Below are 15,860 nucleotides of genomic sequence, written 5' to 3'. Positions count from 1 at the left end.
CTCTGGCTCTGTGAGTGACACAGGTGTTCTATGCCCTCAGGCAGTACTGTGGTCAGCCAGGCCTGTCCTCGCCTGATGACGGTGGGCTGCTCTTCACGTGTGAGGTTAGACCGAGTGGGTCTGGCGTGGGGTGCATGTTGGTGTCAGTACAGCAGTGGGCAGGCCGAGCTTTGGGGTCCTTCCTGGCCCATTCAGAAACACGGGCCTGGGGGTGCATGGGCATGCTGGGCTCCGAGGCCGTCACTGTAGCCTTAACCCTGCATCTGAGGCCAATGGCCTCTGAGTCCAGCCACCGCAAACTGACTGTGGTCACAGCCTGGTCACCAGGGTGAGGCCTTGTAACATGCCTGGCCCTTCACCAAGGAGTGAGCAGGACCGAGGTCTCCAGGTTTCTTCATGTAGTGGAGATGGGGGAGGCAGGCCTCGTGCCTGTGGCGCTCTGTCACTTTCTCCACCAGGCCTGGCCCTCTTCCGGACCCCCGTGTGCACACTCAGATGTGTCTCCCCCCGATGCCTCTCAGTAGGGGTGAGAATTAGCGGTGTCCTGTGCACAGGGAGGCCCTTTGCTGCGGGAGCACTGGCCCAGCCGCCCGTTCGCCATCTTCCCTGCATTCTGCAGCCCACAGAACAGCCCAGCAAGGGTGGCAGAATCTGCACGGATACTGCTGTTTCACTGGTGAGAAAAGTGAGTCCTGGGAAGGACGGTGGGTACCTAGTGTCCCATCCTTCTCCTGCATGGGATGCGTGCCAGTGCGAGTTTGTGCGGTGGTGCTGGGGCCACGCTCCGGGCCGTGAGTCGCGGGCAGGCGACACGGGGGCCAGGCAGCAGGGAATTGACGGTGGCTGCAGCATCCTGTTTCCAGGGCAACGGTGGCAACAGTGTCAGCTGTGTGACTCAGGCCCTGACTGTCCCACAGGTGTTTCCTGAGGTTCGATTCTGGCTGTGGTTGGTCTGTGGCCAGTTTTGGTTCCTACAGGTTTCTGAGCCTGTTTCTCCTGCCTTCCTGAAGTTCTGGGAGTTATGGGACAGCCTTTCAGTACATTGCTTTTGTGCTAAATGAGCTGCTATGAGGTTCTGGCACTTGGTATTCGGAGTGTGCCTGAGACAGGGGCTCATGGCTTTCCATGCTCTGGGTCTGAGGCCTGAGCCCAGATTTGTAAGGAAACCACTTTCAGCCTGACAGGCACAGCTTAGGTAGGAGACGTGAGTTCTTGATGAACATAAGCCAGTGTCTATGCAGGACCGCTCAGAGCTCTTAACACACTAATACGCAGGGCAAGTTTCCCAGGAAGGGACAGTGCACTCATGTTTCTCCCCCCACAACCTTTCTCTAAGTAGGCTTCAGTCTTCTAGAACCCACTGCGAGCAGTGCTGTGGCAGGCTTGTGGCCTGGATGGTAGAAATGCTGCTCCTCATATCCGGGTCTGTCTGAGAAGCCTCTTCCATGTGTGACATGTCTGTCTTCAGCGGAGCCCTGACTCCTGGTAATAGATCCCTGGCCCAACACCCACTGGTGGCTCAGGGTGACTGGAGCATCCACAGATGTGAGGGCTCCAAGGAATGAGGGGAGGCCCCAGGGGGTGGGGAAGGGTGGCCACCCGCTGTTGAAGACAGTAAGGATTTTGGTGCTGTTGCGTAAGACTGCGAGGAGAGCCGAGTGCTCTATGTGACAGGATCGAAGGCCAAGGACATGTGGTTAAAATGTCGACTGTGGCAGGGATAATGGTAATCCCCAATCATTCCCGGAAGCCAGGTATTTACCTATGTTCCCGCTAAGCCCTGTGCAGGCTCTGTGATTTAGGTGTCCCTTACCCCACAGATGAAAGCACTTGTGGCTCTGCGTAGGTGACTTTTGCCAAGTGATAGGCCATGGGGGGAGGCCACCATCTCCTCCCTGCCCCTCCATGGTGAAGTGGGGATCCATGGATGTCGGGGTGGTCGAGGAATGCGATGTGTCAGAATGTTTCTGACATTGGGCGAACATCACAATCCTGTGTCCCCTCACTGGGAACTGGAGAGGAGTCTGATTCAGACCCTGGTCACACCGCACAGAAAAGTGCATGTTGAGCAGGGTGGCTCTGCAGCCCGGGGCTTAGGATGGGATTTTGGGGGCAGTGCTCATTCACTGTGTGGTTTGGGGGTACTGCTTGACCTAGTGAGGGGCATAAATGCACTTCTCTCTGTGGCTACCGGGAAGACTGATGAGGGAGTCAGTGTGTGGCATTAGCAGCGGGTGGAAGGACGGGGAAGGGAAGAGGTCAGCAGTGGGGATGGCGAGGCCACTGCATGGGGAGGTCAGGGAGAGGACGAGCACCTGAAGGACTGCAGTGTCAGGCCCCTGAGCTGCCTGGGAGGGCCGGGCCTGCGGATAGCGTAGGAAGGGTGCAAGAGCGTGGACCTTGAGGGGCTCAGCAGACACGGTGTATGGAGGCCAGGGTAGGTGCTCAGGGCTGCGCTGTCCCCGTCACGCCCGGGCAGCAGGAAGGCAGCCACAGCCAGTGCACAGACGGAGGAGTGGGGCTGCATTCTGGCAAAACCTGACTTACCAAAGCAGGTGTCGGGCCGAGTATGGCCTGTGGGCCGCAGTTTGTGGACCTGCTGTAGCCTCTTTGTGTAATTGGCAGCTGATTGGTTGTTCAGGGTGAGGGGTGGAAAGGGCCCAGTGGTAGCTAGGGTCCCAGAGAAGTCCTTCCTGGCATGACAGTTGATGAGGCCTCAGGGAGGATGGGGTGGAAATGAGCGGGAGCTGGCAGTGGTGGGAGCCAGTGTTTGACAGGGTGAGCGGGAAGGAGAGTCCCTAGGGTGAGTCCTGGGTGCTGGGGGTGCACGGCGAGGATGGATGGCAGTGACGCCCCCTAAAAAGCCGCGCGCGTATAGGAGAGCATTTTTGCAGGGTTATGTCATGGACGGTTCGTAGGAGGTGCCTGGGGACAGAGCAGCTATCGGCAGCCCCGGACCACGAGGGTCCCGCGTGGGGAGATGTCCCGTGTCAGGGCATGGCTCGCAGCTGCCTTCGGGCCGACCGCTGGGAAATGCTGGCATGTGAGTTCACGCGGTCGTTTGTGGGAGGAGGAACTGCAGGGGGTGGACAACAGGCTCCGGGGCCCCCATCTGCATCCCCACAGCCTGCGTCAGCTCACGTCTTTGGCCGCAATTGGGGTGACTTTTATCAAAGTGTTGGTTTGCCTGAACTGCCTGGCTCCTGCCTGTTCTCACTGTATCTGTTCACTCTTCCTGGCCTTTGTTCTGCTGACCAAAATTAATATCTATCAGATTTAACATGGATGGGACATCATATGATAGCTTTTTTGTGTTCATATGCTTCTCTGAAAGGAAGTGAAAGGCACAGGTGGCCCTTGAACAGCATGGGATTAGGGGCGCTGGCCTCCATGCAGTCGAAAATCTGCATGTGACTTTTGACTCCTGAAAAATCTAACTAGTAAGAGCCTACTATGACCTCCCTGTGACAATAGCCAATTGTCACGTGGTTTGTTTGCGTTTGTATTATGTACTGTGTTCTTGTAAAAAAGTAAGCTAGGGAACGTGTTAACATTTAAGGCAGGTAAAAATACATTTACAGTCCCATATGGGAAAACCAGGCAAAGTGGTCTACGAAGTTCAGACACATGTTGTTCATGGTCAGCTGTGTGTTTTCCACCCATACAGGTTTCATTGCAAAGTGCGTGAGGTCACTGCCGGCCAGCACAGCTCCCACTGCCCAAGAGCTGTGTCCACCCTCACTCCATCTCCACATTCACTCCATGATGCCTGGTGCCTCAGTGTACTTTGTTCAAAATATCGAGTGGCTTCAGTCTGTGTTGACGAGAAAGTTGGTAACTATTTTGTTGGAGCAAGGGCAGCTGGGCTCTAGGGACCCCGTAGAGGGAGCTCTGGTCATTTTAGCCTCTTCGACTGAGTCCCGGTTCAAGGTGAGGCAAGGGAGCAATTGAAGGAAGCAAAGCACGTGAGCCACTGGTTGTCCGCTCCAGTAGTCACGGTAGTTTTCCGTCTCTGAAGTAAGCACATTACAAACACGAGGCATCTGATGGTTAAGTTCCGAGAACGGGGAAGAACTTCAGAAGACGTTTTGTCGTTGTGATTTCAGAGGGACCATGTTTTCCCATACATACATAATTGCTTTAAAAACCATGTTTTGTAGGTGCCTGGGAGAATGGACCAGACCTGTGAAGTGAAGCACAAGGTGATGGACAGCCCTCTGGGGAAGGTTGAGGTCTCTGCCTGTGAGCAGGGCGTGCATGAGATCAGGCTGCACGGCATGAAGAGCCCAGATGCCAGGTGAGTCCCCTACAGTACACCCCCCTTTGTCCCCCCCCCCCCCCCGGTGTCTGTTGAGAGCAGCACAGAAGCTGGGGTTACTGCGGCCCAACATGCAGCCACACGCTGGCAGGCACCAGCCTTGGCCTGTCCCTCGGCAGGGCCAGGACTCTTCCCATCATCAGCGTCTGCTGCTGCCGAGCATCCTCCCCCTGCAGGTGACCACAGGTGCACCACTCTAGCTAGTGGCCCAAGATGTCTGATTGACATTCCCGTTTACAGAAGTGCTAGGGGGCTCAGCCCGCTCAGTGTCTGACTCTTGATTGCAGCTCAGGTCATGATCCCAGAGTCGTGGGATCGAATGCCATATTAGGCTGTGCACTCACTGTGGAGGCTGCTTAGGATTCTTTCTCCCTCTGCCCCTCTCCCCTGCTTGCATTCTCCCTCCCTCACTCTCTCTGTCTCTATTATAAACGATAACAGGCGTGCCTGGGTGGCTTAGTCAGTTAAGCATCCGACTTTCGCTTAGGTCGTGATCTCGCGGTTCTGGATTCGAGCCCCGCGTCTGGCTCTGTGCTGACAGCTCAGAGCCTGGAGCCTGTTTCAGAGTCTGTATCTCCCTCTCTCTCTGACCCTCCCCTGCTCACACTGTCTCTCTCTCTCTCCTAGAAATAAATAAAAAAATATTTAAAAAAAATAAAAATAATAACAAAAAATTTACAGAGTAGTCGATGGACTATGGGAATCTCTCTGGAAATATGTGTATGTGTGTGGGGTGGGGGGAGATGCTTCTCTGACCTTGATGCTTTTAAATCAGGACCAGACTTCGTTGTTCCAAGTCTGCCAGGTGAGTGTTCTGTCGAAGTCTTGTTATTGCTGATTCGGAGCTTTCATCACCCCTGTGTTGTCAGACAGGCGGGGCGGGGGAGCCCCCCAGCGTGACGTTACAGCACCGCCATTTCTAACAGGACACATGCTTTTCCTCTTGATGGATTTCCACCGTGTTTCTCTTAATTGTAAAAACATAAAACATTTAAAGCGCTCTGTAACGTTTGGTTCTGAAATGTAACGTTTCCTCCATCCATCGATTGTGAGTTGTTGTATTAAAATTGCAGTTCTCGTTACTTCTGACAGAAGAGGGAAAAACCACCCACTCCTGTTCAGTGTTTGTCTTAACTGGCTAATAAACACAGTGCCAGAGAACATTAGATAAAGAAAATACATAGAAACATAAAAATTGATTTTAATGGACCCCTGTCAGAGACCGCCATAATGAGCACAGGCATGGTAATAAATACCCGTTTTCGCCTCCAGTGTCGAGATTTTTTCCTGTCGAGCTGCATGTTACAATCAATAGTACTTTTTTTTTAGGCCAAAAAAAAAAAAAAATCAAACCTTTGAACTATATGAATACACTCTTCTCTTTCTATGAAAACCATCTGGCCGTGGTGCTCAGAAAATCACAGACACCAAATAATTCGTGGGGAATGTCATTTTGTCTCTTAGCATATTCACTTGCCCAATAAATCACAGAAATTTTGTTGAACTTTTTGCTTTAAGAAAAATTTCCTTGAAGTGAATTTGGGGAAGAAGAAAAAACATAAGACATTTTGTTAAATGCTCACTCTGGTGATGAGAACAGAAGGAAGAGGAGGCTTAGTTTTGAGCTGCTGCTTTCTGCTTCAGGGTTGGCTTCAGCAGTGCAGGAGTTCAGCGGTTTCAGTACGACAGTCTCGTAGATGAACGGTGGAGGCTCAGTCTCGTGCCCCCCCCGCCCCTGGTTCTGGTGCTTTGGGCCCACCTCTGGGGTGCGAGCTGCTATGCTCCCGTTCCAGGCAGAGGAGAGAGAGAGACACCCACCTCCCTTTCCAGCAGGAGCCCCTAACATCTTCCTGTCACAGGGCCACCACCTGGCTGGGAGCCATGGTCAGCGAGATTCTGTGTGTAAGGGAAAAGCAGAAAGTGATTTTCAACCAGCAGTCTGTTACCTACACACGGTTAACTTTGGGAGGGCCATTTAAAAGTTACAGATTCAGGGGCTCCTGAGTGGTTCAGTCGGTTAAGCGCCCGACCTCGGCTCAGGTCATGATTGAACCCAGCTCATGGGTTCAAGCCCTGTGCCAGGCTTGGTGCTGATAGCTCAGAGCCTGGGGCCTGCTTTGAATGCTGTGTCTCCCTCTCTCTCTGTCCCTCCCCCACTCACACACACTCTCTAAAATGAATAAATGTTTTTGAAAAAAGCTTAAAAAAATAAAAGTTACAGATTCAAAAGTTCTTCATGAATACTCAGAACTCATAATTCTTTTTTTAAATGGTAGAAAGTTGAGATTTTGAGGAATGTGTATAGCCAAATGGCTACCAGCCTAAACCAAGATCTGGAACTCTCACCCGGCTGCTCCCTTGTGCTCCCTGCTAGTCCCAGGTCCTGTTGGTGTCTCCTGTTCTGACTTCTGTCTCGATTAACTGTGCTCATTCTTGAGCTTTATATAGAGTTTAGGATATGCTCTTCTGTACTGGATCAGTACAGAATCGTGTTCAACGAAGTTTCTTGAGGGTCACCGTGTTGTGTGTACCAGTCAGTAGTAGGTCGTTCTTAGTGGTGAGTGTAGTTTATTCTCCTGTTGACGACATTTGAATTGTCCAGTTTTTGGCTAGTTGGGGGTAAGGTTGAAATTTTTGTTCAAGCTTCTTTGGACCCCTTTTTGCTTCTCTGGAGTCAGCTCCTAGGTGTGGGATTGCTGGTTTGCAGGGCTGTGTTTAACCTCCCAAGAAACTGCCAAAACTTTTCCCAAAGTTGAACCATTTTATACTTCTTTCCGCCAGAAATTGCAGGGGTTTCCGTTTCTCTGTGCTCTCACTGATGTGTGTTAGTTTCTTTTTTTTTTTTTTAATATTTTTTTAATGTTTTTTATTTATTTCTAGGAGAGAGAGAGATAGACAGCGTGAGCAGGGGAGGGTCAGAGAGAGAGGGAATCACAGACTGAAACAGGCTCCAGGCTCTGAGCTGGCAGTCAGCACAGAGCCCGACGCGGGGCTCGAACCCATGAACCGCGAGATCATGACCTAAGCGAAAGTCGGACGCTTAACCGACTAAGCCACCCAGGCGCCCCGATGTGTGTTAGTTTCTAAAGTTTTAGCCATTCTAGTGGGCATGAGATGTTCTCGTTCTGATTTTAACTTTGCTCATGACCTCCTCTAACCACCTCTGTTGACCACTGCTGCCTTTTCGTTGTGGCATCTGTGTAGGTCTTCTGCCTGTTTTCACTGAGCATCCTATTTCGTTTATCATTGATTTGTGGTTCCGGTCATCAGTCCTTTATCAGATACTGACATACGTATTTGTGTATTTGTACGTATTTGTGTATACATATTTGTGTATTCGTGTATTGCCATATGTATTTCACAATTGGATGCTTGTTTTTATTCTGATGCCATCTTCCAATGAGAAGTTCTTAATTATGAGGGAATATAACATAATGATTTTCTTAGCATTTTTTTGTCGTTAGGATTTGCCTACTGTTAACCTCTCCAATATTTTCCAATAAATTCTTCTAAAACTTGATAATTTCAGCCCTTATGTGTAGACCTAGGGCCCATCATCTTGAACCACCTTGTTGTGAGGTACTCCGTTTTTTTTCCAGTTACTTAATTTTCTCATTTAGGAGGAGAAAACAACTCTCTCCATTGAATCCCCTTAGCACATATGTCAAATCAGTTGACTACTTGTGTGGGTCCCTGTGTCTGGACACTCTGTGGTTCAGGTGACGTCTTCATCTGTCACACGCCAGAACTGTGTGGATGTGATTACACAGCTTTGTGATAAGTCTTAAATTAAGGTAATTAGGCTTCTGACTTGTATTCTTTCTTCCTAAAGAGTGTTTTGGCTTCGATGTGTTTTAATTTTCCATATTAAAGAATCAAGTTGTCCAGTATTGATCGGGATTTTGGTTGGGGATTCTGTAAATTTTTGTACCCAAATTGGGAGGGTTGGCCACTTTAAAAATCTTCCAGTTTATGAACATGGTTTATGTCTTCATTTATTCAGCTTGTCTTTAAGTTTCTTCTGTATTCTAGTTTCCAGCATAGAGATCTTGTATGTCTTTTGTAAATCTGACTTCTAAATATTTTAGTATTCTAAATTAATTTAAAACGGTTTTTCTTGGGGCGCCTGGGTGGCTTAGTCGGTTAAGCGTCTGACTTTCACTTAGGTTATGATCTCGCAGTTTGTGGGTTTGAGCCCCGCGTCGGGCTCTGTGCTGACTGCCAGCTCAGAGCCTGGAGCCTGTTTCAGAGTCTGTATCTCCCTCTCTCTGACCCTCCCCTGCTCACGCTGTCTTTCTCTCTCTCTCTCCTAGAAATAAATAAAAGTATTTAAAAAAAAAAAAAAGTTTTCACTGACTGCTGTTAAATCATTTTTTTATGTTGATTTTTGATATGTTGGTCTTCTGTCCTCTTACTGAATTAGTAATTGTAGGAATTGTTTTGCAGATTCCTTAGTATTTTTGATATAGAAAGTTGCTTCTGTGATCAAAGGCAACTTCTTTCTGTTCTTTATGCCTTTTATTTCCATTCTCGCCACTGGCGGGGCCTCCAGCGTGTGGAGTAAAAATCGTGATGGTGAATATTCTTCCCCTGTTCCAGTCATGGGGGTTTCTGATTGCCGAGCCAGAGGGCTGCCCCTATGGGTCTTACAGGTGTCCTTTCTCAGATGGAAAATCTACTGAGAAAGTAGATTTCTACTTTCCTCTACCTGGTGGACTTTGTTATTCTGTTTGTACGTGTCTCAGCGTTATCCCATTATTATTATTATTATTACTTTTTTTAAACAAGTGGTAAGGGGCACTTGGGTGGCTCAGTAGGTTAAGTGTCTGACTTCAGTTCAGGTCATGATCTCATGGTTCATGAGTTTGAGACTCACATCAGGCTCTATACTGACGGCTCAGGGCCTGGAGTCTGCTTAGGATTTCGTCTCTCTCTCTCAAAAATATTAAAAACAAAATTTTTTAAAACAAGTGGCGAAGCAAAATTTTACACCAGTCTTGAAATACTGGACTATACCACGTAATTCATGATCTTTCCTGCACCCTCCCAACCACCATATTACTGGCTTACATTTGCTATTTTTTTCAGTAGTTATGTGTTTACATCCATGAAGGATGTTCATTTATAATTTCGTTTTCGTGATGTGTTTGTCAGGCTTTGGCATTCAGGTTAGCCCGTCAGCATGAAGTACCTTTGGAGGTATTCTCCCTCTTCTGGAAGCATCCTGTGAGGGGTTAGTGGGGCTCTTTTTTCCGGTTGTGGATGATGAATTCACCTCAGGTGCCATCCAGGTCTGGTGTTCCCTGTACAGAAAGCCTTGCAATCAGAATTCCTTTTTCCTACTAGAAGTCAGTGCTGCCCTTGCCCACCCAAGGGGCTGTACCAGCAGGTGGAGCCCCGTGTGCCCCTGAGGCCGTGTTCTCCAGCGCTGCTGGTGCGCAGGGGCCAGGGGGGTTTCGAGCAGAGCCTCCTCGTGGTTTTGGGGGTGCTGTTCTGCCCCTTCTCCATCAGTGCTTTTGAGTGATGGGGGTTTTTATCTCCCTACGGGCCATGCTGCCTCCTTCGGTGGGGAAATTGGAGTTGGCCACTGACCTCTGTCTTCAGTGAAATTTCGCTTGTACTTCTGCACAAAGTAGGGCTCCTGTTCCCCACATCAGTCTGCTTGCCTGTTTGTATGGTTCATTCAATGGTCATTGGGGTGTTTTTGTGTAGGTTAGATTACCTTTCCCTTCTTAAAAATACTTAAATGCAGGGTATCAGATGGGAAGGGGTATAATCTTATGACTTCCCTCCAATATCAAGTGTCCATTAATGATTGTCATGTTTAAGAGTAGCTGGTTTGCTTTTGCAAGAGCTTGATTTCTCCCCACACCACCTTTGTGTGGCTACAAAGCTTTGACCCCATCTTTCCCTGTGGTGTCCAAAATCGAATGAGAAGGGGTGTTGACACATCAGTGTTATTTGGGGTCTTGTTTAGTTTTCCATAAAGTTGATTTCCTTTGATTCACTTGAAGAACAGACCGTGTAGCCCTGGGTCGCACTCACACTGTGACAGCAGCAGGAGTGTGTCTGGCTCCACGGTGCTGGAACTGCACGTGTCTTCCTTCACTTCTCAGAGAATCACCCTCATGTTTCATTTTTCATGTAAATCGTTTCAGAAGGAACATGGGAATGCAACACCGAGAAGGCTTACATAGTGCAATCAACTGAGCAGTTGTGAAAACTTTTTGTGTTTTGAGAACTTAAGGCGTGCAGGCTGTTTCCTGCTTGGTAGGACCCATGGTGCTGCAGCACACGTGGCTTATCCACAGATTGTGGCATGTTGCCGCCTGCCAGCTCTGCGTAAAGGCTGGGTAGCAGTACAGAGGCTAGTTGAGCCTGATCCTCCTTCCAGCAGTTGGCTGGCTGGCCTTTCTGTCACTAGGCTCATGGACAAGGGCCCGGACCCTCCAGGGCCTGAGCATGTCACTGCAGGGTTCTGTCTGAGAGTGGGGGGATGCGCCCCACTGGATGTGTGGTCAGCTCTTGTCCTTGACGTGCACCAAAGCAGTCTCTCCATGGAAAGTGTGAAGACAAGATGCCTTCGAGGCTTTCTTGATGAGTGGCCAGGCCTGTGACCTGTGAGGTCACATTGCGTGTGCTCTGTTTGAGTGGATAGCAGTTAGCTCCTGTGTGGATTTGCTACTTTCCTGTTCATTTTTAAGTGTTGTAAGCGATGGAGTGGCCCGCACGGGGAGGCTGATCATGGTGCCGGCTGGTACCTGGCAGCCTCTCTGTGCCAGGCAGCCTGCCGGTCATGACTGAGTGAATCCTGAGGGTCTGCATGTCATGAGGCCTTCCTGGAAAGTTCCTATGTTAGTTTTCCAGCAGACCAGGCGGTCCTCATGCAGACTCTGGCTGCCCCTTCGTACAGTCTTCTGAGGAAGGGGAGAGACTCTCCTCGGGATAAACACTGGAAGAAGGTTTTAATCAAATCATGTTCCGGGGATTTGCTCCTGCTGCTCAGCCACCTCACAACTTTCCTTCGCTGGTTTGAACTGATGTGGGCTGTATGTGCTTAAGAAACTAATGATTTTGTTTTGCAGAGTGTTCCTCGAGGAGGAACACTTGACTCTTGAGTCAAATAAGCAGATTTCTGTGCAGGGAGAGCCTCCCCAGCTGTCTTCAGCTTCATAGAAAGTGTCTGGTTCTTCAGAACACTCAAATGCCCTGGTGAGTCCACAGCGCCTCGTCCTCGCCACCACCCGGGTCTGGAGCTGTGCAGGTGGGGCCTGTGTGTGCAGAGCCTGCCCCCAATTTCTGGGGGGACCCTCCAGACTTGGGTGACTGGTGACACTCATGTGCACACAGTGCAGCCAGGCGTTCGGGGCGCAGCCATGGGGTGGTGGGCACCTTGCTGGGCTCGTAGCTCCTGGATGGTGACAGGTGAGGGAAGGCCAGTGCGAGGGGACTGTGACTGAGTGAAGGATGGTGGCCCTTGGCACTGGGCCTTCTGCGTTCATGGCGTGGGTTCCCTTGGTCACCTTGCGGAGAGCTGGCTGATAAAGGTGCCCATCTGATGGCCTTGCACTTTGCTGCCACAGCCTGGGAGAAGCCTGCTCAGCCACAGAAAGGCTTGCTGCCCTGTTCTCTGGTAAAGCCATATGGCTTCTGGTGAACGAGAGAGAAAAGTGTGGCTTCAGAAGTTTTGCCTTTTCTCCTGTTTCTCCGAGATTCTGTTTCCCCATCTCGGCCTTTCCAGGGTCAGGCTGGAGGGTGGGAGCAGGCAGGCTGCTGCCAGTGTTTAAGCAAGTGTCCCTGGGATTCAGAATCTTTGTTCTAGACTCAGCGAAAAAAAAGTGATGTGCTGTTGTTATTCCTGCCAATTTTATCAGTGTTGCGAGGGGGTGGAGGTGGAGGACGGACAGAAATGGCAAAACTCGCACGCCTGTGCCTGTGAGTAAGAAGCAAGCCGGCTGATTTAATCTTAAGCCCACCATGATCCTCCTGGAAGGAAGGAAAAAAATGTTGAATGACTGTTACAAATACAGGTTCAAAATATGAACCGAACAGTCACAGTGAAGGATTTGCTTCGGAAGTTTCCGGCACTTGCAGTATAAGCGCACCTGAGAGTAAGAGCAGGAAGTCAGCTAGCTTCGGAGAAAGGGGGGTGTGTTACCTGTGTGGCGTGTCAGGAATCTCCATATCTCTTGTTCTAGACAGGAAGTTCCCTTTTGGAGGCATTGGGCTCCCCCGTTCCTGACGTGGCAGCTCCTTTCCCAGGAAAGCTGCTCTCCTGGCCCCACTGTGCTGCCGGGAGAGCCCTTGCCCTTTTCTTGAGGAGGAGACCTGGCTGGTGGCACAGTATGGCCCAAGCCCCGCATGACCTGCTGTGCGGTCCCACGGAGGAAGGCTGTCTCTGTGTCACTTGGTGAGTGTGGGCGCTCAGAAGCTGTAGCCAGCATCAGGGTTTGCTTGAACCCTAGAGGCGACCCCTCCCCAGCCCAGCTCCCTGGGCTACCCTGGGGTCCCCCAGACTCTGGGAGCAGCTCTCACCCCAAGGAGGGGCCCACCCTGAGGCGTGCAAGGTCTAGATGGTGCTCTCTCATGGTCCCACTTAGGATTTGTGGTATCTTGGAGCCATTTCTGATGGCCTAAGCCTGGTCATCAGTGCCCCTGCTCCATGGCCTTTTGTCACTGTCACTACTGAGGGTGGACAGGCCTGGATACAGTGGGCCCCTCCTGGGGTCTGGCTCAGCACATCCCTCCTTCAGCCTGGTTACTAGGCCTGTGGTCCCCCTTGCCAGCCTCTGTGTCCGTGGTCGCCCCTCCCACTTCTTGTCAGCTGTGGTCTGGAGATGCCATTCACAGGCCTGTTCACATTGGGAGGAAGAAGGTCAAGTAAACTCCCGTGAGAAAAGCAGTGGGGTTTATGGCCATGTAGTGTCTTGAAGGCCACTTCCATTGTCCTCAGGAGTCTTCTTCCAGAACAGGCTGGGATGCCAGGAGAGGGTACTGGATGAGAAGGGACTTTGAACAGCTGGTGCCTGGTGAGTGTGCCTACTGCCTCAGCCAGGCCCGGGGCCAGGGCAGTAGTAGTGCTGAGGTCCCTCTCTCTACAGAGGGCGTGGGGCCAGTGGGCTGGTCACGGGGGCTCAGGAAAAGACTGTCAAGTGCTGTTCCCCCTGACATGACCCTGTACTACCACGGCTGCGGCAGCCACCCGCCTTTCCCTTGTGGTTCTCCTCCGTCTCCTCTGAATAGTCGAGAACAGACCTTCCTGATCAGTGTTAGTGATCCAGACCTGGTCTCTCTTGTGCTGGGTACCTGGGTGGGCACCTCTTTATACTTGCACATTTGTAAGTTCAGGCTCCAGAGTTACCGTCGGAGGGAGGAAATCCACAGTGCTCTGTCCAGACAGGTGTATGCCTCCTTCCCACATGTGCTCATGCAGCCATGCTGCTCTTGACGCTGCTCCGAGGAGGATGTGCCATCTGTGGGGTACAAAGCTGAGGCCACACAGCAATGCCCACATCTGTGCCTTGGTCCCTTATTTGGACCCCTTCCTCTACACCAGTGTTGCTCTTCATGATGGCCTTCCTTTTTAATGAAAATGAAAAATAACAAATATGAAAAATATTTATATATTGCCCTAGATTTCTTCTATTTTGTTTGGATTTCATTTCTAGAATTTTTGTTGTTTGTATATCTTTCATATTTTCTGGTATTTAAGCCATGTGCAACTAGTGAATAATTCTCAATTGTTGTTTTGAAAGCGTTTGATCTATTTAAGCTGTAAAGTCTCAAAATATACTTGGTTTGTTAAATTTATTTCCTTAAAATTGTATCAGTAATTAGATCAGCTCCTTGATATTAATGTACAGGAGACATCTTGCATGCTGATCACTTCAGAATTTAAATTGAGTTAAAGGTTAAATGAGTTTAATTTTTGAATTGAACTGAAGCATTGTCTTGTGTCAGATTCATCCAGAATTTTTTATCTCCAGTTTCCGTATCAAGCAATGGAAGTAGATCTTTTTCTGATCATTCTGAATTTATTAGGTGTTCTTAAGTGGGTCACTTGTTCACTAATTCCTAGAGCATGGGTGTTCCTGCTGTGTCAGGCCCTGTGCCTTGAGGACGTGCACTGGGGACGCTGCAGAAGTGTGACAGTCCCACCTGTGTGGAGCCTGAGGCCTGGGGTGGACTATAGCTGTGGTGCTGTCCCTGGACAGTGGGCATGAGTCTGAGCCTGGGGCACTGGTGGTACTGCCGCATGGGACGGAGCAAGGTGGGAGGTCATCGGGCAGCTGGGCCAGCAGGACCCGGCATTCAGCGGGACAGGAGGGAGGGGCAAGGTGCAGGGATGAGGCTGGAGTGAGTTGGGTGTCATGTTGAGATTGTTTAGGGGCTCATCCCCTCTGAAGGAGGGTCAGGTGGGGACGGGGGGGACAAGTGTCCTTTAGGCTGGGCGAAGCACATTCCATGGCGCCTTGGATTCCTGAGGCCAGCATGCTGCTCGTAGCTGCCCTTCAGCTTTGGCTGTTGGAGACCAGCGATGTGTTGCTTATTCCACATCTGATGCATAAATGGCTCCATCCAAAAATGAACTCAACGGCTGGACTGTCCCATGCCTCCTGCGAGCCGTGGGGGTGGCCCAGCAGGGACAGAGAACCAACATGGAGTGGCATTCGCACCAACTGTCCTGTGTTCTAGATGAGTCAGTCTCCTTGGAGCTTCGTGTTGCGGCTGGAGGAGGGGTAGGCAGGAGGGAGAGAAGGTCTTTCCCAGGAATGCAGTTCCTTCATCTCCTCTGAGAATTCTCCCGTTGTCTTCTGTTGAGGAACCGTCTTCCATGTCCTTCCAGATTGGGCCGCGCTCGTGGCTCCAGCTCCAGGGTTGTTGACAGGAGAGCTACAGGTATCTCAGCGGAGCCCTGGGTTCTGCCTCTGCCTTGTGTGTGCCTAGCGCGGTAAGCTCCTCACCCTCCTCTTTGACCAGGTTTTCTCTAGTCTCGCTTAGTGTTTTCCTAAAGACCCTCATATGTGAAGCATTCCACATCCTGCCCGTCTTTCCTTGTCTTTCATTGGATTGGTGCACATGCATATAGAGATATTTTTTAATTTATTTTAATTTTTTATTTTATTTTTTTATTATTATTATTTTTGAATGTTTTTATTTCTGAGAGAGAGAGACAGCATGAGCAGGGGAGGGTCAGAGAGAGAGGGAGACACAGAATCTGAGCAGGCCGCAGGCTCTCATCGTTCCTGATGGAATCCACACTAGTACTCTTCATGCTGCTCTTTCCGTGCCTCCTTCCACACAGCGGCCCCTGTGGCCAGTGCAGGTGGAACACGTAGGAGCTGCTTTCTTTGCAGCTCCGTCCACGTGCTGCTGGGGGAGTGGGCACTGCCGAGTGGGCAGCAGCTGACCCTCCCAGCTGGGGAGCAGACACTGGGCTTCCTCTATGGCTGCCTTCCCACAGAACGTTTAATGACCAGGTGGGGCTGGGAAGTGTGCAGAGGCAGCATAGCTTGTCCTGAAGCTGTGGTGTTGGGTGGTG

General features: G+C 50.4%; 1 protein-coding gene across 4 annotated transcripts in view; it reads left to right on the top strand.

Moving 5' to 3' along the window:
- MGMT (O-6-methylguanine-DNA methyltransferase) overlaps positions 1-15,860 on the top strand; it is a 285,595-nt gene that overhangs the window by 58,450 nt on the left and 211,285 nt on the right. For all 4 annotated transcript variants that reach the window (XM_039245759.1, XM_039245760.1, XM_039245758.1 and 1 more), the window contains exon 2: positions 4,161-4,297. In XM_039245759.1, coding sequence (XP_039101690.1) covers positions 4,173-4,297 — 125 coding nt within the window. In that variant the 5' untranslated portion in view covers positions 4,161-4,172. The remainder of the gene's footprint in view (positions 1-4,160; positions 4,298-15,860) is intronic.

This window comes from Hyaena hyaena, unplaced genomic scaffold (genome assembly GCF_003009895.1).
Source record: "Hyaena hyaena isolate Hyena2069 unplaced genomic scaffold, ASM300989v1 scaffold_265, whole genome shotgun sequence".
Taxonomy (NCBI): Eukaryota; Metazoa; Chordata; class Mammalia; order Carnivora; family Hyaenidae; genus Hyaena; species Hyaena hyaena.
Note: the sequence above shows the minus strand (reverse complement) of the source record. Positions and strands in the feature narration are given on the sequence as shown.